Consider the following 23467-nt stretch of genomic DNA (forward strand, 5'->3'; position numbering starts at 1 on the left):
AGCAGAGAGAAGTCATAACAATACCCACAGCTGAACCTTCTAACATCCTCCCTTTAACAGTTTGCTCCAGTTATGTTCTATCTTACTTTATTCAGAGGGTTTTTCCTGTTATTATAACATTACTGTGTATTCATACTTTATTCAACACTTCGTCATAAGCGGCTTTCCACGTTAACAGTCCTTTCAACAAATAGCAGTTTTAGGGGTTTAATATTCCAAGTATTATACGTTTTACTTAAATGGTTCCTTTCCACTGAACTTGTCAATTCACTTTTAAAATCACTTATTCATGGAGTATCTACTCCATTCAAGTCACTAGATTAAATATTGTAAGTCCACATATAAAGAAGTGGCTCCTCCCAGAATGCTCTTTAAAACCACAAAAGACACAAACATATACATGCAGCATACAGGCATATGCTTGTGTACACCTGCTATATGTGGCCTTAAACTCTTTAGTTCTTTTAAAATAAGCTTACAGGATTGAAATATTCTAATTTCCTTTCCGTGTATTCCATTTATTGCTGATTTCTCTTCTTCTTGTCTGTTGGACTTGCCTTAACATGACCAATCAGGGAAGCTTTAAAGTAGCCTCAAAAGAAAGAAATTCTGAGCATCATTAAACATTTTATCTTAAGAACATCTCCAATCCAAAATATTAACTACATCTCCGGTTTAGGCAAAACTGCTCTACAGTGTAATACTGGGTTGATCCACCTGGGATGGGCAATAATGCACTGTGGTTTTCTTCGGGTGCTGGGGCTGGGAGAGGAGAAGACATCTGCAAACAGATGTCTTGGAGCCACAAAGACACAGATATGAATTTTCCTTTCAGTCCTTAACTGGCTGTGTGATCATCAGTATGTTACTTTAAAAACACACAAACAAACCCAAAGAACTCAGTGTACCTCAGTCTCCCTATTTGTAAAAAGGAGTTAGTCATATTTACCTTGCAGGGTGGATGTAAAGATTCCAGAAAATCTATGTAAGGGCCAAGCATGTGCCTATCACACAATGAATATATTTATTTCTATAATGAGCACATATTTTGTTTTAAAAGACAAACATAACTATGTAGAAAAAAAACTTCAAAAGAAAAATGAACTTACTGGGCTTTACTGAAGTAAAATGCAATTCATTCCTCATTTTCTAATGAAGAGTCTAAATCTTAAAAATTCAGGAAGCTAGAAATGTGGAAGAGAATGCCCTGAGGCTGACCACAATCAAATTGTAACCCAGCTCCCAAAATGGAGTTAATCCCAGGCTTTGCCTCCCTTTTGTACATTTGTGAGTGTACATCACAGATGATGGAACAAACGCCTGGGTGTGGGAAAGCCACGTCCATCCTCCAATCCCATTTCAGGACAATTTGCTCTCCTCTCCAGTTCTTCTCACCTCAGCCTCTGAGCTGAGACAGACCCAAAGCAGCAGCGAGGACCACTCTGCTGCTCTGTCAGCAAGTGGAATCAACTACCCCTCTTCCGGGAAGGTAGATGCTTCCCCAGGGAGACCAGGGTGGAAAAGCCATTTCTGACCCTGCCGCACTTTCCCTCGCCTTTTACACTAGAGCTCTGACACTCAACACCCTCCTCTGAATGGGAACGAAATTTCCTGGCTAGTAAGGGATTCCCTAAAGACGGTCTCCATAAATTCACACATATTTGATTAACCAGAGCTCACTGAACAGTAAGTGTTCCCAGAGGCCGGAAGCATCCCTGAAACTCTCAAGTTTCCCAGTTGAGTCAAACCAGTTTAAAAAGTTGCAACTAATTATATGAAATCAATCATCTTTCCTCTGTCAGAGTAATTCAACCATCATTAAAATAGAGATAATACTCCCAAGGATAAAAAAGCTTAGGTTTTTTCTCTGTGGGGTCTAGGTGAGTTTAGACCTCTGGACAGTCTCAGGGCTGGTCTGGGCTACCACACTGGGAGGAGTGAGGAATCTCTGGGTGCAAAGGTAAAGACAGCCTTGAAAGCTGTGTGTTTGAGAGAAATGGCTCATAGAACCAGCAGGTGGACAGGGTTTTGCTTAAAACCTGTATCAGTTTTGGAGTTGTACACACAGAGAATTTCAGAAAATCTTGAATCTCAAAAGAACCTGTTTATAAGATTCTGTCTATATTTTCAAATTGTCTAAACCCAAGCTGTTTCCTTGGGCTAAGGATTGCAGGGTCACTGACAATGGTAATTTCAGACTCCATCACGCTAACTGCACACCCCAAAGCACAAAAAGGTTACTTTGGAAACTGTCCTTTGCACTTAGACAGAAAACTAACCCCAAACGTGTGTGTAGGGTCCCTTCACTCACTCCATCCAGGTCTCTGCTCAATGTCCCTTTATGGGAGATGCCTTCCCGACCACCCCATTCGAAGTAGCACAAACACACTCAAAATCAGACTCGGTATCACCTTAGGAAGACTCTTTTTTCTTATTCCTTATCTTCCTTTCTCACTACCTCTCATATTATAGATGCATTTGTTTATTCTCCACCTGCCTCTCCACCAGCGTAAGCTCCATGGAAGGAGGAACTTTGTTTTTTCACAGCCATATCCCACCTGGTCCTTCACACAGTACCTGAACACATGATCACTGTTCAATAACTATTTGTCACGTGAATGAATGAGCTGTAGGTGGTTTAGCCAAATGCCATACATCCCCAGTTCTCTCCCTGGCAAGATATAAACTCAAACCAAGCTCCTGAAACCCATGTAAACCTAATACTAACATCTCAGATGTCTTTGTTGCAGCTTAGGACGCCAAGGTATCCATGTGAGCTACCCTGAGAGTATCCAAAGAGCAAGTGGCTCTTCGGATCTTCCCAGGCTATAACACTAGTGAACACATCATTTGTCCTCCTCCCCACATCTCAAACTTTCCCGCACCCACAGATACCCAGATCTCTTTTCTTACCATACTGATCAGAAGAGCTAATGAAGAGAAGGTAGTCAGAAGCACAGGTCTGGGATTCAATATCCAAATCTCCCAACCTGAGAATCAATCTCTTCCCCTTCGGTACTGTGATAGTCTTTTCACAAACAGTGTGATTGGGGTAAGTCCCTGGATAATTCTTAGATGTCATTGTGCCACTGTCCTCGTAGGTCACTATGTGCCCACAGCCATCACCTGTTAAAGAAAAAAAGATACAAAAAGTAAGTGAAATTAATATTTACTAAGGATTGAGAAAGTCCAGTATAATCTTCACCTTATGTTTTTTATTCCTTCTATGGAGAAAGAGAGAAAAGCTAAAAAACAAACAAACAAAAAGACTTTATTATTAAATAGTATCTATTATTCCAGGTTATTTCATCTCCTGTTTCTCAGTTTTATCTTCTGAACATTGTTGGTCAAAATGTTTCATGTATTAGCATGAAAAACCCTTTGCAAATACATCATCTAATCAAATTACTTTTTCTAATTGTTAGGCAATTAGATAGACATGAGCACCAGGCAAGGGGAGAGGAAGGGGGAGGGAGCAACCCAGAAAATAGCAGTACCCCTGTGCTCAGGATAAGGGGATCCAAAAACTTTTACTTTCTCTAAATGAAGGCCAGCAAAGAAGCCGGCTAGAATCTAATGCTGTGGCTGCACAGTAGAGAGAAGGACTCGGCTTAACTTGACCCAGTGCTTATTATAATGTAATTAACACCGCAGTTTGAGCCCCCTCCCACAGGCTTCTCTGTGTGCATCATGGGTAAGAACCTGTGTAAAAGAGATGGGCACGCCTGATACAAGGAACATAAGCTGTCAATCAATTAGTCAATCACAAAAACACCCCCTAAACCAGGTTATAAAAACAGAAAAAAAGGAAGGAGTGGCACCATTTTTCCTCTCCTGGATTGGCCCACCCCCAGTCCTTGGGGGTGGACTATATTTTACTACCTTTTACTTCACTAATAAAATCTTCCGTTTATATCACGCTCTCTGTCTCTCATTAGAAATTCTTTTTTTTTTTTTTTTTGGATGACTAAGAACCAAGGTAACTTTTATTCCCCTCTTTCTGGTAATATAATCATCGATCCATCTACCCACCCATACCTGCACAGTAGGCCCTTGGCATTCACAGAGTCACCATTTGTGGTTTTGTCTATTAGCAAGCCAACGCCATGAAACAATCTGCAGTGGAGAAAATACTATTACTCACTTCAGGGGTTAATGTCCTGATTAAATGAGATAATATATGCAAAATGCTCCTGGTAGAATCTGAGGCTTATGCTGAGAGGACTTTGTTTAAGAGCAGATCGTTCAGCTGGGGACTGACAATCATTCCACATTCATATCTCAGTTAATACCAGTCACAGATCTGAAGGTTCCTGATAGACTCAGGATGTATCATTAGTGTCAAGGATCTACTGTATTAAGTGCTTGCCACACACCAGACATAGCATTGGCTGTTGACACATGAATGCAGCAATGGCTGAGTCTGCTCAGAGTCAGATGGGAGAAAGTCACATGTTGAGATAACTATAATAATAAGTGCCCTGTACCGTATCAGGAGCTTGAAAGTGCCAAAGAGGCAAAAGAGAGTCTATTTCAGTGAATTATCACTACTTCACTAAAACAAGAAATTCTCTTAAGACTTTTCTCAATACTGAAGTTAATCAATTGACCAATAAGTTGCTCCATAAATTAAAGTGACCAAGTTAATCACTCAGATATCTAACAGCAAGAACAACTGGCTGGGCTGCGAGGTTAAGGAGCAAACATTGCATTCAAATTACAAAATGTATGTGGTGAGTTCAGCTTCACCGAAACAAAGGCAGAAGTTCTGCCTTCTGCTGAAGGGAGAGAAAGCAGAAATCTGCTGGAGAAGGAACTCCCTGCAGTGGTAAAAGACGGCCTCAGTATCCCGAAGCTTCCTATGGAGAAGCCCCAACGTGGGTATCCTGGGAATCTGAAGCCCAGGGAGGCCTTCTTCCTTCTCCAGCCTATGCACTGCTGAAGATTCACCGGGGGGTCTTCCTTTATTCCACCCTCTTCCTGCCCTGAGGCTTGCAGCCCAAAAGATGATGGAGGCCTCGTCAAAATAAGGAGTTGGGGAGAACTGCAGAATCTGACCCAAATCAGCAGGAGGACCCACCTATTATGCAGAAACTCCCACAAGATTCCAAGCAGGGAGTTTGGACTGGGGGAGAGTTGACCTCAAGAAGCAATGTGTTACAGAATACCAGGGGGGAATGCAGATAGACAGCTGAGATAAAACCACTCTGCAACCCGGAGGTCCGGGCAGAGGCAGCTGTGGAATTTATACAGTAGGACATAGGGGCCCACAGAGGGCTTGAGGAGGGAGATAAGGAAGGGGTATTTGAAAAAGATTTGCCACAGGAACCAGCACGCAGGAGAGTCTGCATCGGAAGAGCAGTAGGAGGGAGAGGAATGGGGTGGCTGGGTTGGGAAGGGAAAGAAAAACGGGAAAGTTCACAAGAAAAAAAATTAAGACTCGGGTTTTGACTAATTATAGTGGGAAAGACAAGATGAGAGGGGAGGGAAAAAAAACATTGAGATTTTGAGTCCAGTAATGAAGCTAATATGACAGAAAGGGAAGCCCAGAAGGCAAGCAGGTTTGGGGACTAAGGTTGTAAGTTTGGTCATTAAGTTTGAGGTGATAGCTATGTGTCCTGGCTCTCTGGCAGGAAGGATAAAATTGTTGAGAATTAAATGGAAATTATACTAGAGCAAAGTATATGGTACAGAGAAGCACAAAGTGCACAGTTTTGATTTAAAATTTGAATTAAATTTTGTAAAAAACAGACCCAATTCACAATATCTCTTGGAAACTATAAGACATGGCAACCATGCCAACAGGCATTCTCACAGGGCTAGTGATGCCCATTAAAGGGGGTGGCTGCCCCTTTAAAGGAGACAGATACCCTAGCTCCCCACCAGCTCCTGGTCCCTCATCACTATGACTTGTCCCACTGGTTTTGAGTGCTCTGATAAAACGACACTAGGGTAACCAGTGTCCAATTATGAATATAAATATACACACAACTAACCCTCTCTAAGCCACCAGCATACCAGCTGGTCAAACACTTCCATGCCTCTTTTCTTAATACCATGAAATTCTGCTTTTGTAAGAGAAGAGCAAGTGAAGTCTTTTTCCTAGAAAACACAGCTAAATATAAAATGTGGATCAAGTACATGGGAATCAGCCTACACATGATTACTTTATTCTAAATTTTATTTAAGTGACAAGTCATGACAAAGGAAAATCCCAGGGTGTCCGTTACGCAAGCCTGCAATCACACTTCTTTCCGATGCCTTCTACTCTAAAGCCCAAGGGGAAACCCATTCTGCCCAGTGACACTGGCAGAGTGTAAGCAGGTTTAAGGCTTCCGCACTCCTGTCATTACTTTATGCGGGGTAGCTGTGCCTTCCTGGAAAAGTTTCCCTTTTCCATCAACTATCAGAATGAAACTAGGTCTTTGGTCTGCCAAAAAAACCTGAAAGGAACTGCTAAGTTCTAATTTATTAAAAAGAAAACTGTCATCAGAGGTTGCAGTCTCCCTCTTGCCTATGGAAGACGATGGAGTTTTCCGGGGCAAGCACTAATACAATAAATTGATTCCACGGTATTAAAGACATCAGCAATTTTCAACCTATTGTTTTTCTACAGTTTTGATGACTTCAAAGGACTACATATATTTAACAACATTATATACGATAATTGGAAGTTGCTAAGAGAGCTGCTCTTGAATGTTCTCACCACAAAAAGGGAACAGTATTATGCGAGGTGATGTGGTGTCAGGGGATGCTACGGTGGTAAATAACTTTGAAATACATAAATGTATAAAACCAATACACTGCAGACTTAAACTTACACAATATCATACATCAATTATATCTCACTAAAACCGAGGACACAAAGAAGTAGAAATATGCCAAAGGGAAATGAAAAGCTTCGAGGGAGAGAAAATGCCTCCGGTATCATGTATTGAGTAAGATGCATGCAAATGAAAACAACAGAGAAGCACGATTCCCATGAGCTCATCCTAACACTCTTGTAGCTTCACCCGGGGCCTAACTCTAACCAAGAACCACTGACAAAGAAGACAAGAGCTATTTAAAAATCTATCAGTTTGTGTTCCATATGTAGTGTATCAACATCAATACTGTGGTTGTAACATTACAGTGCAGTTTGGCGTGATGTTATCGCAGGGGAAACTAGGTAAAGGGTACACACTGCCTCTCTGCATTATTTCTTACAACTGCATGTGATCTATGATTACCTCAGAATAAAAATTTTAATTAAAAAATTGAAGGAAAAAAACCACACCCTGTTAGTCTGGTTAAGTTTGGCTGGCAAGGTGTGAAAAGAAGGGGCTTTTATTTTGTATTTTATACTTTACTGTTTGGATTTTGTGGTCCTGTACGTTTTGCCTATTTAAATTAGTTTTAATTAATGTATTTATACCAGCTTGCACTGAAATGATCTCTATGGAATGACAACTAATAAACGAGGCCACTTTTATTCTAAAATCTCTCTGTATCAAATAGGTTAACCAAGTTCTCACAGTTACCTAAGGGGCATGGGGTGTTGAGTCTGAGGGGGTTCAACATCCATCCTCAGTTTACAGATGAGCAAACAAGATGCCTATGGACTTTCTGTAAGGCTACTCAGCCAATGGTGGATCCCAGACGACAATGCCCAGGTGATCCAGTAATGGCTTTAGGAGTTTAAAAATGCTTTTGTCTCACCTCTTGATTTGACTTTGTAACGCACGTGTATTTGTGTTTAGTCTTGGAAAACCACCTGAACTGCTGCCCTCCCAGACCTCTTTAGATACTTTTACAACATTCGTCTATTAAAATGAACAGCTCCCTGATAAGATGTAACTGACCCTGGCAATGGTCATAAAGAGATGGAAAACTCCTGGGCAGAAGGTTGAGAAACTTTAAAATGAAAGGATCAGGCAGGTCACCACCTGTACTCACCGATGGACCTCGGCAGGACTACGAGTGAGGCAACAGTTATTACGTGTCTCCTCACAGGACACTGTGCTCTAAACACCAACACCTATGAAGTACTCTAGCCAAAAAGCAAAACAAGTGAATTAATAATTGACCCTGAATCTCATCAAGCCTTTAGGTCTCACTTCAGTCTACAGGAAATGCAGAGGGTAGAAGCACAAGTGTACTGACACCATGAGGAAGTCATTAGCCGAATCCAGGCTGTGTCATTCTAGGTACAACTGACCCAGTTTCTTCAACAATGAACTGTATGAAAGGACGTTTTAAAAAGCGTTTATTTTAGATTAAAGAAACTAAGAACCACAACCACTAAGTGAATCTTGTGGGCCCTGATTTAAAAATCCAATCTTAAAAAACCATTTTAAAAGGATAGTTGGGGTATTAAATAATATCAGGGAAGTATTATTTACTTTATTAGGTGTGATAATGGTATTGATGTTAGAAATGGTAAGAAAATATCTTTTTTTTTTAGGGATGCCTACTAGCATATATAAGGCTAAAATACATAATGGCAAGAGGTCTGGGATTTGCCATAAAATACTTCAGCAAAAAAGGGAGAGAGGAAAATCAATGAAAAAAATAGGAAAATATTGATGGTTACCTGGATGATGAGGATTCACGAGCTTTTTTTTTTTTAATTAAAATGAAAAGAAATAAAGGTCAATCTTTAAGGGAAAAAACACAATCTTGGTTTTATGATTAAGCTCTGCATGGCACTGGGAGGATTCAGGGCAGTGAGCCAGTGTGAGGGGACAGGGACACTGAACTGACACCTACCTACCATCAAAGGGTGGCATGTGGCAAGATGGGGAGGGGGAAGCTTCGCCACAAGGAATCTGTCCACTCTTCAAAAGTGGCTCCCATAAGACGTCTATCTTCTCCTTCCTTTGATCTATAGTTCAGTTGTCAAAGCATATGATGACTCAGCTATGTATCATTTCCTCCTCTCCTGAGACTGAAAGCTCCACACTTTAGAATATTTGAAGGGTGGTCCACCCACAATGGGCCCAAATCCTGAGGTCTGCTAGGAGCCACAGCTGGTTTGTGAGACTGACCAACCACCTCCTCAAAACAATTTACAAAAATAAAACCGGATGGATGAAGTTTAGATTTTGAAAAAAGCCACAAGTACTCAATACTTTATAACTCCCCAAGTGATTTCTACCCCAAATTTAAGCATTTTCATTCTAAGCCTTTGGAAACAATCTGAATTAGAAGAGTCAGACTATGATAGCGCCAAGCAATTTGATATTATGGAAAAGTTAAAGTTTTGTCTTAGAAGACTATTTAATTTTTAAAACAGAGTACATAGATGTGAGGGAAAAAAAGGTTTAAAGCGTTTATTTTTATGATGTGGGATTAGAATTGATTTCCATTTTATTTATATATTTATTTTCTGCAATATGAATATATTATATATAAACCAGAAAAACAATATAATGAAAATGACCAAATCCACCTAATGTTCTTTGTCACATTAAAGGCTACTTTCAGCATTAGTCTTAAGGTATATAGACTGGAAGAATCTCTGTAAACCAATATACCCAAACTGTCATTAAAAACTTACTCAACAAACAGCTCAAAACTTAGTATAATGCAGCTCCCATTTGAAGGAGCTCACGATCAAGGGGAGAGAGAGGTAAGTTAACAAGTAATTCTTGACAGTAAAGTGACAAGTCCAAAAAACAGATAATGGACACAATATCTGGTCTCCAAATGCCTGGAATGAATGGCTATGCCTCTGCTTTTCAGCCTCTAACATCAGCCATTTAGGAAGTATGGCTATACAGAGTATTTTCTAAATAAGCTTAAAACAAATCCAAGATGCTTGTCTGCACGAGTCAACCATTTATTTAGTCTACACCAATTCCCCCCACTAAGACAGGAAAGCAATAACTTCCTTAAAAGACTATTTCCTTTTGATAAGAAATCAAGTTCCACTAACAGCAAAGTAAAATTAAGATATACCTGGTATGGACTAAGTTCTGCAATACTACAAAGAATGAATTTAGGCTTTAAAAGAAAACTTTCAACTGAATTGCACTTGTTGGAAAATTATTTGGATGAAGTAAAACAAACAGTGCAAAAGTACTTTTAAGATTAATTATTAATAGCCCATAAAATAAGACAGCAGGCTTCAAACTTATTTTATTATGACCCATAGTTAGAATACAGATTTTTCTCATCACAATCTAAGTAAGCACACATGCAGACAGCTGTGTAAATAACAGAAGTCTAATGTTATAATACTTTTGATTATATGGAATGCACTGTGATATTTCCTATCTATTCATTTCTTTTTTCAATTAAAAGCATGCTGGTGGTGCCAATGGAAGTGACTGTATCACCTAGGAAATGGGTTACAAGCTGCAGGTTGGGAAACAGTGCTCTAAAACACCACAAGTGAAACCGTTTCTAGAACCATGATTTCATGACAGTGTCCTTGCTCTTCCTGATGTTCAAGTTACGACAGGTCTCAACACAGACACCATCACCCATGTGTGGGTGTGAGAAAATTCCTTCCCATGTGTGAGAGCAAGTGAGCCCGTGATGACTATGATCTTTTCAACCACAAAAGGGAGCCTGCAATGTCTAGAGAGCTCTCTGTCTGATGGTAAGGCCATCAGCTTTTCCAAAGTATTACTAATTTCACTGTCAGCCCCCTGCTCTCATAAAGCGTGTTCTTCTCCAATTGTGCTCAACTTTTGTACTTTATGCGTTACCTGGAAAGAAATGGAAGAACAAAGGCAGGAGAGCCTTTTTCTTCCATGTGAGAATAAAAAGAGTAAAACTGAATTTATGATGGTAAAACTTCAATTATTCAAAACCTTACTTTTCCTAAAAGGAAAATGGATAATACTATGCTGAAAATTACAGCTATAGACTAGAAACACGAGATCAAGTTCTGCAAAACTGTTTATCATCTCTTTAAACCTTATTCTCACCACATATAAAATAGATGCTAAAGGCATAACCAATAATCTAATGGAGATGATACTTTGGTCTTAGCAGACAAAAAAACATATGAAAGTATAATAAAAGGAAAACACAAGGGATTTATTGACAAAAGTCTCTCCATGTAAACTCTTCAACACAGTGTTTCCTATCAGCTAAAAAATCACTTAAAATAAACCAATTTGAATGCATGAAAATGAAACAAATCATTTCAAGAGGTCCTATCCAAAAGCCCCTACATAATGGGAGACTATTTCCATCAGTGCGCAAAGACATCAATAATTTTAACCTTAACATATTAAAAAGCATCATTTATGCCCAATGGAAATAAAAATCTGAAAACCTAGTTTAATGCTATTCTTTAATGTGCTTTATAAGTAAAATCAGTGAAAATTCTGTAGTCCTCCAGTCCTGTGACTCCTACTAAAAGGAAAAAAGATCATTGAAAGGGGTTGTGGAAGTAGGGGGTTAAAAGGGTTTGCATGCCTATTGTTTTTCTAATTTCGTAAATTATTCCCATACACTTGGGAGGTGACAGAGCACAGTGGTTGTGACCTGGGTTCCTGTGTCCTTGGGAACTGTGTGGCCCTGGGGGAGTCCCTGTACCTCTCCAAGTTTCAATTCATCCTCTGTCATATAGAGACAGCGATGGTGCCCAAATCACAGGGTTATCATGCGCATCAAACCCTACAACACTAGTAAAGCACTGACCACACAGGCTAGCATATAGTGAGAATTCAATATACTGTAATTACTATATTTTTATTTTAAAATAATACACATAGTAAAGTATCAAGGATATTGCTTTGAATTAGCTGACTTCATCCAAATTCCAGCACTCGTTGGCTCTACAATCCTACGAAGTTCCGTATTTTGTCTGTTCCAATCAGTTTTCCTCATCTTCAAAATGATCAACCATAACAGGGCCTGGTAAGGATGAATGAGGATGCACGTGCTAAAAGCTAGGAATTGCTGGAAAGTCTAACTGGAATGTATCCCCCAGGATTTACCTGGGGCCTACTAACTGCTAGGTCAGCATCTCTCAAAGTAGGCACTGTGGATCCCTCAGCCCTAGAGGGTTTACAAAAAGGTCACACCCTCGTCTCCAAATAAAGAGGTGTAAGAGAAATAAGCTTACAGAATTCCGCCTTTTCATTCATCACAGGACATCTCAAAGCCCTTGCAGTGCATGTGAAACTCTAACAGAGGATGCAGCCTGCAACATTCCCAGGGAATTCCGCTCAACAGCATCTCCTGGGTGTAGTGGGACGCACAGGCTGGCTCCTGCACAGGCTCACAAAAGTGGTACTTACAGAGAGACTCTGTAACAGGGCTTCTGGGATTAAAGATCAGAGGTAGAGACATGAATTTTGGCCTTTAGAATTCTAAAAATGATAATGAAATTGTCCTATGTGATAGACATTCAAAAGCAAAACCTCACACTGCTGCTACCAAGTTACAAGGGGAATTGGCAATTAATTGAACACGGTGTTTGAGAGAAGTTTCTTAATTTCACAGATGAAAATGTAAAAGAAAACACACAAAAAACCACCTTTTTTGCATAGCATAGCAAGTCTAAGATGACTGTTTCATCCCTGCTAAATAGATACTCAAGATGAGGAAGTTGGAGAAAAGGGGCTGCTGACGTTTACCGTTTACTAGTAACATCAGGAGGCTGATGTAACGTCCACAGCGACGTTGCTGAAGCTGAGGATAAATACGAGCAATCCTCCTGTCTCTACAACGGGCCATATTTTCTAACTTCGCTTCCATGTTAAATATGCATATCGCCAACAGTCACAGAAAGCAAAACTGGATACTGACTTTTCTCTCTGGTGTCCAAGAATTCCAATATCACCAAGTACAAAGCTTGTCTAAGTTTTAAAAGTTGAAACTGTAAATGTTTCTCTCATGTTCTCCCATATACACAAGGGTTTTCACTTTGACAGATTTTTTTTTAATTAATGAGAACCAAAAAGTTATTGGAACAGGAAAAAAAATAATAAAATTAATTGAAAAAGGACTCTTTCTCATACTTAGCATTTATTGTAAAAGGTGACAGATCCTGAGTGTTTGAAGAGACTTTATATTATCTTATTTAATCATCCAGACAATCATATTTGATGGGTGATACTATTAGGATGATTATTAATTAGGATGATTATTAGGATAATATCAAAGGATGATTTCCTTTTCAAAAGTTATGGAACACTTCATACAAACAGGCATACATACAGAGAGCTGTATATAAAGTGTAATATCTCAAACATCCAAGTACATACCCCATAGCTTACAAGACAACATTTCCATTACGGCCCAAGATGTGCACAGCACACTTTCCCCCTCCTACTATTCCTGTTTACGTGTGAAGACACTGAGGCTCTCAGCAGCTGAGAAACTCAGCCCCAAGGGCTGAGCTGGCATCTGAACCTCACCTGTCTCACTCCAGAGACCAAGCACCAAGGCTGCACTTGCTGGTCACCCATTTTAGAGGTGAGGAAACTGAGGCAGAGAGATTTAAGACAGTACCCAACATCACACTACCGCTAAGCAGCACAACTGGTATTAAAACCCACATCACAATTATTTATTCATAGTCCTACTTCTTTAGGTCTCAAAATTAACACAAGAAGCCTGCCATGTTTCATTCAAGGTTTTTTGTAAATCTTATGAGAAATTCCACCGCTCTCTCTCTTTAATTACTAAAGTAAGCTATTAAAGGAACAGTCTGAGGGGCAACTATTTTACTTTCAACAAAGGTTCTTCTCTTGGAGTAGCACCAAAGATGCTTTGTAAATTAAAGTTTCAGTAGATTAAAGGGCTGCTTCTCAAACTTCGTTGGACACAGCAACCTCCTGGGGATCTTGCTAACACGCAGAGCCTGAAATTTCTGGCTGTCCAGAAACCTTTAATAAATACTGGCCTTGCTCTTTGTCGGAAATAATAGTGAAAATAAGTTTTGTTTTCTTTTCCTTTTTTCACGAATAGAGTGCTCCATAAAAATCATTTACACACACCCTTTAGGTACATCCCCTAAACACTCCCAATCATGAAATGTAGCCACATAAAATTAACACGACCACATACAAGGATTTACAAGACAAAGACACTTCGGCAAATATGAGGGATTACGACTCCCAAGGAGACAGTCTGTGAAAACTAGGTTAATAAATTAAGCAGAAATGGCATTAAATGGTCAAGGCATACCTGACTACATGGCTTAACTGCTGCTAATGTCACAAATGCCTAAGCACAGTCCCCAAATGACCTTCGAGATGAAGCAGGCCCCTGATGCCCCCAATGTATAAGCATCCGCAGATCTCAGAAGACCACTGGCTCACCTGGGCTAAACGTGTAACACCTGCTCCCGTTCTCAAGACTGTGGGCACCTAACTCATGGCAGCGTTTCTGGCGTTGCCTTGAAAAGGAGTCTCCGAGGTTCCCAGACCTTTTCTGGGTTGAATTTAGTTATTTTCTTGAACACAGGTATGGTGTTTCTAAAGACATCACAACAGTCATGTATGTGATTTAAAACACCTCGATGACTATGAGCCTTCATCTCATTCTCTCAAATGGCAGCCCCAGTTCATGCACTGACTCAGGAAATACTCATCAGCCTGTTATCGGCCAGGCCCTGCACCCGGTGCTGGTGGGAATTAAAAGTTCGGTCCCTGCTCTCATGGATCTTAGACTTTCCTCCTATTTTCCTCCCTCCCCTCAAAGAACCCTCCTCTTCAACTCCCACTGTAAGGCAAGTTAGGCATTTGGTTCCAGACTCAGCACCTTATGGCTCACAGAATTTATTTCCACTTTGGGTTAAAAATCAACATGTGGTGTTTTTCTCATCAGCTGAAGTCTCTCTCACTCCCCCACCCATGAGGCAGACAACTATTTTTTTTAAATTTATATACAAAGCAGAGAATGAACATCTGGAAGATGATATCAACATGACTATTCAATTGCAAACATGCAAAATTACTCCACAGTCTAAAGAAAAAAAATCTGGAAGTCTGGCAACATTTTTCATCTTCAGTGCCAGACTTTGAATATACCAGAATGAGTTCCTCTCCTTTAAATCCTTCTTTTCAGACTATTTACAAACAATGTTGGACTAGACATAAAACTTCGTTACTTTGTCTCGTTCAGGGTTTGATTCTCAACTGCAGTCAGCTCTGAGTTTTTAACAACAGGTCAGGGACTGTGTTTTCACTGCCTTCTCCCCAGGTCCTCCCTGAGCACCCATCAGGTAGGCACTGGCCACTGTGCAAGGCACAAAGCTTCTCCTGGACCTGACATTCTCACAGGGGGAGATTAGTGAGAGAGCTGACATTTATTGAGTTCTCTCTATGTGCTAAGTGCAATTCCAGATAAGGAGCTAATACACAAAACCTAAAAATGCAAAACAACTGGTTGCTCTAATATGTATAGAGCTGACTTCATACTGTAGGACACACATAGCAGTAAGTCCAAAACTCTATATAGGAAATATTTCCCTAAACAAGTTCCCCCCGCCTTAATATGACTCAAACCTTTGCTAAATGCTGCAATTTATTTAATTTCCCTATGCATCTTAAAAATAAAAACATAACTTTTGATAAATGTCAGATATCTTGCTTATTTCCAAACCGTGGTTTTTTATGACTTTTCAAGTCTGCTATAGTACCATAGGTTAAAGGATTCAGCTTTTGAAAAGTTAATAAAAACAGTTTGTGACACTACTCAGAGTTCAAATCCTGCTTTCATAACACCCTTTGATGAGTTTAATGAATCCTTTAGCACAATTTTTTTCCTGAAATACATGGTATAACAATGTTTCAGAGTGTTAGTTACAAATTACATCTAGTAGAGGCAGAAGATATGGTACATACTGTTCTGCCGGCCATGCTCCCATCTGTCTGCTGTACTTGCATTTAAAAGGCAAAAATAAGCATGCCAAGAGCTGGGATGGCTAAACAAAATTAACTAGTGCAAACACCAGCTGTACCTTCGTAAAGAGCTTTGGTAGATTCTTTATTACTTAGTTTCCACTAATTAGGACATAACTTGAAAATATCTAAATATAAAGAAATTGTTTAATTCAACTCAAACATTTATTGAGCACTTTGGTCAGGTGCTGTGACAATAAATACAATTCCAGTTGCTGCCCTCAGGAACTTACAATCAACGAGTGACTGAATCCCAGATCTTTGACATGAAGGTTAAAGTCTGGGGCGAGTGCATACACTGGTGCAGAAGGTGCCAAAATAAACTTGTGCTTACTTTTAAAAAAGCCATTCACCCAAAACATCAGACATCAGTCGTCCCCTGTCGAACCAAATATAAAGGAGTGATGATTTAAAAACAGGCCTTCCCAAAGTAAAAAGTTAGAGTTGGGCAGAATTTTTTAAGCAATTTTTATATATCCAATTCTATGTTTAGAAGTTTCCTCAGAGATTAACTGCTTATTTTTATGCTTTATCTAATGCTTAAATCACAAGGAGGAAATCTTTAACATCCATTTCCACATATTTTGGTGAAGAGAGAATCAGGGATTTTGAACACAAATTCCTCACATGAATTAAGGGTATTTTATTGCACAAAACTTATAATCAAAGTAAGAAGATCTAAGTCCAAGGCTCTGGATTTATACAATTGAATCAGTGCTAACAATCAACTTCCATGTGATATTATGTAAGGTCACAATCACATGAAACAATCTTTGTGAATACCTAACTTTAGTTAAGTGAGTTCAGAGGAGCAGGGCATAAGAAAGAGTGAAAGTCAGCCCGAACTCTGCTCATCAAGCCCTAGTGCCTAGAGTCTGGCTGGCTGTGAATTCAGAAAGACGAGATTTTTTTAATAAATTGAGCAAAAACACCATACAGGCAAGCAGCAGCCCTACAGAGGAATCAGTATAGTTTCATGGGGTCACCACACTGACTTTAAAAATTTGAATAATTTCTTTGACCAGACTTATAAATATTCAGATTAATTTACCAAATTTGTTTCTTGAAACATAACACAATGAATAAAAGTCTAATAATTAAATGGTCTGTAACACAAATGGTAGTAACATATTATCATAGCTCTAACATTATCAGATGTTTCAACAGTCTCAAAGCTGATTTGAATCAGAATTACCTGTGGGAACTTTTTTAAAGTGCATATTCCCAGGCCCCACCCACTGGACATTTTGATTCACAACCGGGTTGAGGCTTTCTAAAGCTTCTGGGGAGAGTGGTGATCCGTCAGGCTGGGGAGCCAAGAAGCACCAGACTAAGTTGACTCCAAGAACAATGAAGGTAAAATGGAATACAGTGTCTTCTCATCAAAACCAGACTGTTATGCTAAGGCTACCCTCTTATCTTCTAAACACTGAGAGCACTGATTTCACTTACGACCATCCAACTACGCGTCCAGTAGCATATCTCAAAACCTAAAATGGGTGTGCATGCTTAAATTTACAGAAGCTTGAAAAAACCAGAGACCCAAGGGCTAAAGCGGAAAAAAAATCAGAGTTTTGAGAAATACTTTTAAATCACAGATAATGCCTTTTCACTCAAGAGATATCAAAACTCTAGATTCTAGGAGATTTTTTTCAGGAAATGATCCAAATCTATGTTTCACTTCTTTTGTGGTTGAATATCTATACCTTTACTGGTTCTTTTAATATCCTAAATATATAGGATGCTTCATGGAAACTTCAATAACATCCTCTTCCATCAGTCATGTGCAATAAAATCTCAAATTTCAAGCTCTAGGAATCTAAGCAATCACTCTTGTTTCCAGAGAACTACTCTATAAAGTGGACCCAGTTTCAGAAGTCATCTGAAACTTCATTTGAAAAGATAAGTGACAGCTTTGGCCAGATCAGTACAGGGACAAATTGTACCATTCATAGATGCATTTAAAGCTGCATCTTCCAAGTGACTTGAGAAACATTTTCAAGTGCTTAAAACACCCATGATCAAAATCCTACATATTTACTAAAAGCATACATAATTATTAAAATTTTATGATATGCTCAGCATTCTGCTACAGTGGCAAGCCATATTTTGTCTAAATTTAAGCGCTTTTTCCCCCTAACAAATTGGTATGTAAACAAACTTAGGAACCACTACGAACATCTTGTGTATCAATGTTGCCGACTGGGAATGGATACATGGTTCAGTGAAAACACAAAAATGCCAGCATTTGACTTAGTTTTTAGTTTTGATTCTTGTCTCATTAGAAAACACAGGGCAGGGGTGTGGGGCAGTCAAGATATTCTGGATAGACTCACTGCCATCAGCTGTAGAAGGAAAGAAGTAGGGGAGGAGGGAAACAATTGAAAAACTTCGCAGAAAGCTGCCCCTTGCTATCAATAAAGAACTAAATCACAAGGATTTGCCTATGGCTGGTAAAACGGCTTAACTGCTTTCATCTGTTGGATATGTAAACCCGGTTGTGGGCTCATTAGGTCCAACTTGAAGCCAAGGACCAGGTCCAGGGGAAAATCAGCCTGGTCGACTCTCTCATACACCCAAGAAGGAACCGAGCCCCGGGGTCCGAGTTGGGGCGCAAGGGGCACACTCACACTGGCGAGGAGCCGCGCGGTCGGGCTGCCGGCTTCCCAGGCCGACCTCGGGAAAACATGTCCCGACCATTCCGTGCAAGCCACAAACGCACACGCTAGGATTCCAGCCCCGCAGGGAGTAGAGGCGACTGGGGAAGCCCGGCTGCCCAGCTGCTGGGCAGCTCTGTGCAAAGGAGCCTGGAGACGAGCGTCCCCGTACTGGACTCTCCCTAAGACGGCTGGGGTCGTCAGCTCGCGGCCCCCGGGCCAAGTCAGTTCCCACGGGGTCGGCAGAGTCAGGAAGTCTGGAAACTAAGTGAGCGGGGCTGCGGAGAGAGAAAGTGGGGAGGCGCCAAGTTGATCCTCCTGTTTGGGGGCGAAGTTAGGAGTCTGGTGGGGAGCGATGCCGACTGCAGTAACTTATTCTACAGTCGAGAGGCCGTCGGCCAGAAGAGTCCAGGACTCCGCAGGGAGCAGGCGGCGACCCCGACTTCCTCCCGAGCGCGGTCCCGACAGGCCCAGCCCGCCGCCCGCGGGACGCGCTCCACTCACCCAGCTCCTCCGCCTGGAGCCAAAACGGCGCGGAGACGGCGAGCAGCAGGGCCAGGAGGTCGCTGCGGGCGCCGGCCACCATGGCTCCGCCGGGCGCCAACTTGGCAGGCTCGGCCTCCCCTCGGCGGCCGCAGCCCGGGCCGGGCCGCCTCCTCCGCGGCCGAGCGCGGCGCCGGGACTGGGCGCAGCCGCGGCTCCGGCACCGAATCTCATTGGGGCGGCCGGGGGCCCAGCCCGGCGGGGGCGTCTCCCGCCCCGCCCCGCCCCGCCCCGCGCGCCGGCCCCCGAGGAGGAAGTCGCTCCCGGGCGGCGGCAGGCCGCTGGGGTGGAGGCGAACCCCGCGCCGCCCGCGCTCCCCTCTAGGTGCCGGGCGCTCTCTGCTTCACTCTCCTTTTCCTCCGCCCTTCTCCCCCAGTGCACGTGAACCTGCAAACCTGCAGGACTCCTGGCCGTGAGACCTGCCCGGAGCCGCGCTGTGCCCTGGTCGTCCCCAGAGTGCCCGAGCGCGTGGTGGGCGCTCCAGAAAGATTACTCTCCTCTGGGGCTTTGCCAATTCCACGGGGGTGGGCATGCCATTGACTGCAGCCCTGGGGGACTCGAAATATTGTCAGAGAGAAAGATGATGGTGACAAGATCCAGTTCAAGTCCCTCCATTCATTCATTCATTCATTCATTCATTCGAAAGTTATTCCAAAAGTGTGCCTGCCAGACACAGTGCTAAACCTTGTGACACTTGCAGACGTTAAAAATAATCAGTCAAGTATGCAATACAAACCGCAATCGATGACGAAGAGTACTAGTGGAGCATCTTCAGGGAGATCTAATTAGATGGCAAGTGACCAAACTGCGGGGTAGGAATTAGCCAGGAAAGGCCTCACTTAAAAAGTGGAGAGTGAATGGGAAACAGAAAGGGGATAGGAAACAGAAGGCGGAGGACAAGAGAACAGACACGGTGTGCAAAGAAGCTGAGGGAGGAAAGAGCCAGGGTCGCTGGAGCAGGGCGAACAGGTGGGCACATGACCAGAGGCGGAAGCCCGAGCACAGGGCAGGGGCCGGAACGTGGAGGGCCTGGAAGAACGTGTAAATGACGTTCAGCTTGATCCTCGGAGCAACGAGCAGCCACGGGAGGATCTCACGGAGGAGTGACAAGATCCGATTCTCTGTGGGGTGGAGAAGGGCTTGGGAGAAGGCAGGTTGGAAGAGGGGAGAATTACACGGCTATTAGCGAGTAGTTGGATAGGGACGTGGCCATGGCAATGAACGAGGACAGAAGAAACGTATTTTAAAGGCTCTCTGACGTCTCCAGATCCCCTGTGGTGCTCCGCTGGGCGCCCGGCGTTTGTCCTGGGTAAGGTTCAGCCACACTTACACCTGCACATGCCGAGAGGGGAAAGCACTGGGGTTGGGAAGGAAACAGCCGCTCCGAAGTCCAGTAGTGGCCCGTCACTTCCTCTCTGGATACCCCCGATAGATTCTGCTCATACATGCATTCCTTTTTAACTCTGTGTTTTTAAACAGAGTATAAGCGCTGTTGAAATTTCAGATGAGATTAACTTTGAGGCTTTGCTTTCTCGAAGGTAGCAGAACTTAGAGGAAAGAACTTGGTTGGGCTTTAGAAATGAGGCTGATTCAAGTCTGAATCTCAGATCGGCCACTGACTGGAGTTGATTCTCTCTGGGCCCCTGTCTCTTGGAGAGTACACACCTAATACTCCTGGCTGTCACAGGGACGAAATAAAATACGTAGATGAAGTTCTAGCATGTAAGGGGTCCTCAGTAAATAATACGCTTAGCATATTCGTATTGAAAGCAAATTCACACCCATGTTAGTATTAAATATTCTTGCACACAAAACATAAAAAGATACTGTGATGAATTGATCCTAACTCTAGCTTTCCCTGGTTCTTCTTTTCATTCTAAGATGGTGAATGTGGGCAGCTGCTGCTGGCCTCTAACAGGCGTGGCTCTGTGAGCTATGAATGAAGAAAGACAATGGGAGCATTGTTCCTCAGAGGAATTCATAGGGTGGGGCAGGTGGGCTCCAGGGGTGGAGGGTGGCGGGGAACCTTTTCCATCTCAGGTGGTACCTTGATGGGAACCCAGCAGTCTATTCTACACCAGAATCCTGAGCCAGATCAGGGGAGAGATTTAGGATCTGGTAACAGAGAGAAAACAACAACAAAAAATGCCAGGTGGATCCTAATATTTTCATTCGCCATTCCTTCCTCTAAAAAAAAAAAAAAAAAAAAAAAAAAAAAAAAAAAAGGAAAAGAAAAGAAAATCTCTAGTTAAGAAAAGCATAGCAAAAGAAAAACGTGAAAATACAACAGATTATCAATTATATTTTTGTATATGAGAAAATAAATAAGCCTCATTGAATTGATACGCTTCAACCACAAAGACTTATGTTAGGCGTGTGAGTGAACCTGTTTTATTCTTGAGTTGATACTATTTTGACTTTTTTTTAATAACAATGCCTTATGGAATCTCAGAATTGAATGTAAAATTCTAAGATTCCATTAAAAATTATAGTTGTTAGACTCTGGCTACAACATCTCACACACGAAGATTTAAAAACTGCTTATCACATGAAACATCTCCCAAGAGGGTCTCTCACAAGTCTATTTCACATTTAACCCCTTCCCCTACTTACCATCCAGTCTTTCCTTATTTTGTACTTTTGACTACAATTTATGTTTATATTTGCTAGCTCTTCTGTAAAAATAGAGAATAGCTGTCCAGGGCTGCCTTGCTTTATATATAAAATATATATCCTGTATTGCTTAGGTAAGACAGAATTTCAACAGAACTGCAAGGCTAGTATTATTCTAAAGTAATTAGAAAGCTTTAGATTGTGGTTCAATTTGACAATCTAAACAATTTTGTTCTTAACATTTAGTAACCCTGATTGTGGGTCTATGGAGTAGAACAAAAGAGAGCAATTTGAAATTCTTACAGGCTTCTACTTGCTGAATACGCTCTCTTTTCCAGCTCAATTCAGTAAATATGTTTTAAATGTTTTCTATATGTGAAACAATGTGATGGTGATACAATGAAAACAAATACAAAAGCCTCTCTCTTTCCATAATTCATGCTCTAACGATAGAAATTTGAGCAAAGTAATGATATAGTTTGATAAGTACAATGATAGTAGAGGTTCAGTGTTACAGAATCACAGAGGAGAGGTATCTAACTGGATTTCAAAAACCTAGGAGGGTGTGGGAGGGGTGAGCATGAGAATTAGAAGGAATAACGTTTGGCAGATGAGAAGAAGGACTCATGAGAAAGCGGAGAAATAAAGATGACAGGGAACTTATTTGAAATCAAACCTAATTCATCCGGGCTGGAGCAGTGAGCTTGAGACAGAGTGGGAGCCTGAGATCTGGGGAGGAGGCAGGAGCAGGATCTGAGGGCTCTAAGGGCAAAGGGAATCGGAAAACTGGCAGAACTTGTTCAGGTTTGCATTTTCGAAAGACCACACTGGCTGCAGAGTCGGGAATGGATTGGAAAGAGAGGCAGGGAGACCAGTTAGGGGCCTGGGGCAATACTCCACACTAGAGATGAATACACCTCACCCCTTGTACTCAAAGTTGGGGGTCCCCAGACCAGCAATGTCTGCAACACCTGGGAGCTTTCGAGAAACACAGACTCCTGTCCCCACCCCCACCAGGACCTCTGAACCAGAATCTGCACTTTAACAATATCCCCAGGTAAGGATAAAGCCGCGGGCCAATCTGAGAGATAAAGGGTAGAAACACAAGACAGACTGAGTCTTAGAATGTAAACCATGAGAGAGAAGAGAGATTAAATTTTAAATTCAATGGCCCAAATAATTTGTATCACCCACATTACTTCTCACCTCTAACTCCCTATTGACTTTTCAAAAACATGGGTTGCTGAGTTTCACTAGGAATTCTTAAATGCTGTAGCTCACTGTGGCCAAGTCTCACCTTCCAGTCCCCTCTTTTGTGGGCCCAGAAACTCGATTTTTGTCAGTGTGCCTGACCTTGGGGATACTGCTCCATGATAATCACAGAAGTATATAAACCAGCATCAATGCCAATTTTTTTTAAGTTTTGTATTTTTTAACATTTTTTATTGAGTTATAGTCATTTTACAATGTTGTGTCAATGCCAATTTATTAATTAACAGTGATAACTATAAAATGGTGAAGGACATCCTCTTCAGCATGAAAACGACTTTGGAAGCTAGACTCTATCAGAGGTTATTAGAACATAAAAGAAAAGCAAGGCTAATTATTTGAGTGGTTCTAATGTTTGAAGGCAATGAAGTAAGGCTGCTTATACTTCCCACCCCTCACCCTTATTGAAGTACAGTATTATTTTGACACTTATTAGAACTGTAAGGGAGACTTTGTTCAGGACTATTGTAATAGGAGAGAGAGGTCAGCACCACCTCTGAATAAGGCAAAGACACCTGGGGATTTTGAGCCCAG

At 41.5% G+C, this 23467-nt stretch overlaps 1 protein-coding gene across 2 annotated transcripts in view; it reads right to left on the reverse strand.

Moving 5' to 3' along the window:
* Window positions 1-19147, reverse strand: part of DCBLD1 (discoidin, CUB and LCCL domain containing 1) — a 53313-nt gene extending 34166 nt beyond the window's left edge. For both annotated transcript variants that reach the window (XM_010979187.3, XM_031456216.2), the window contains exons 1-2: window positions 19013-19147; window positions 2914-3126 (exon numbers count right to left, since the gene is read on the reverse strand). In XM_010979187.3, the coding sequence (XP_010977489.2) occupies window positions 2914-3126; window positions 19013-19094 (295 nt within the window). In that variant the 5' untranslated portion in view covers window positions 19095-19147. The remainder of the gene's footprint in view (window positions 1-2913; window positions 3127-19012) is intronic.
* Window positions 19148-23467: the final 4320 nt, after the last annotated feature.

Source organism: Camelus dromedarius, chromosome 6, assembly GCF_036321535.1.
Source record: "Camelus dromedarius isolate mCamDro1 chromosome 6, mCamDro1.pat, whole genome shotgun sequence".
In the NCBI taxonomy this organism is placed as follows: Eukaryota; Metazoa; Chordata; class Mammalia; order Artiodactyla; family Camelidae; genus Camelus; species Camelus dromedarius.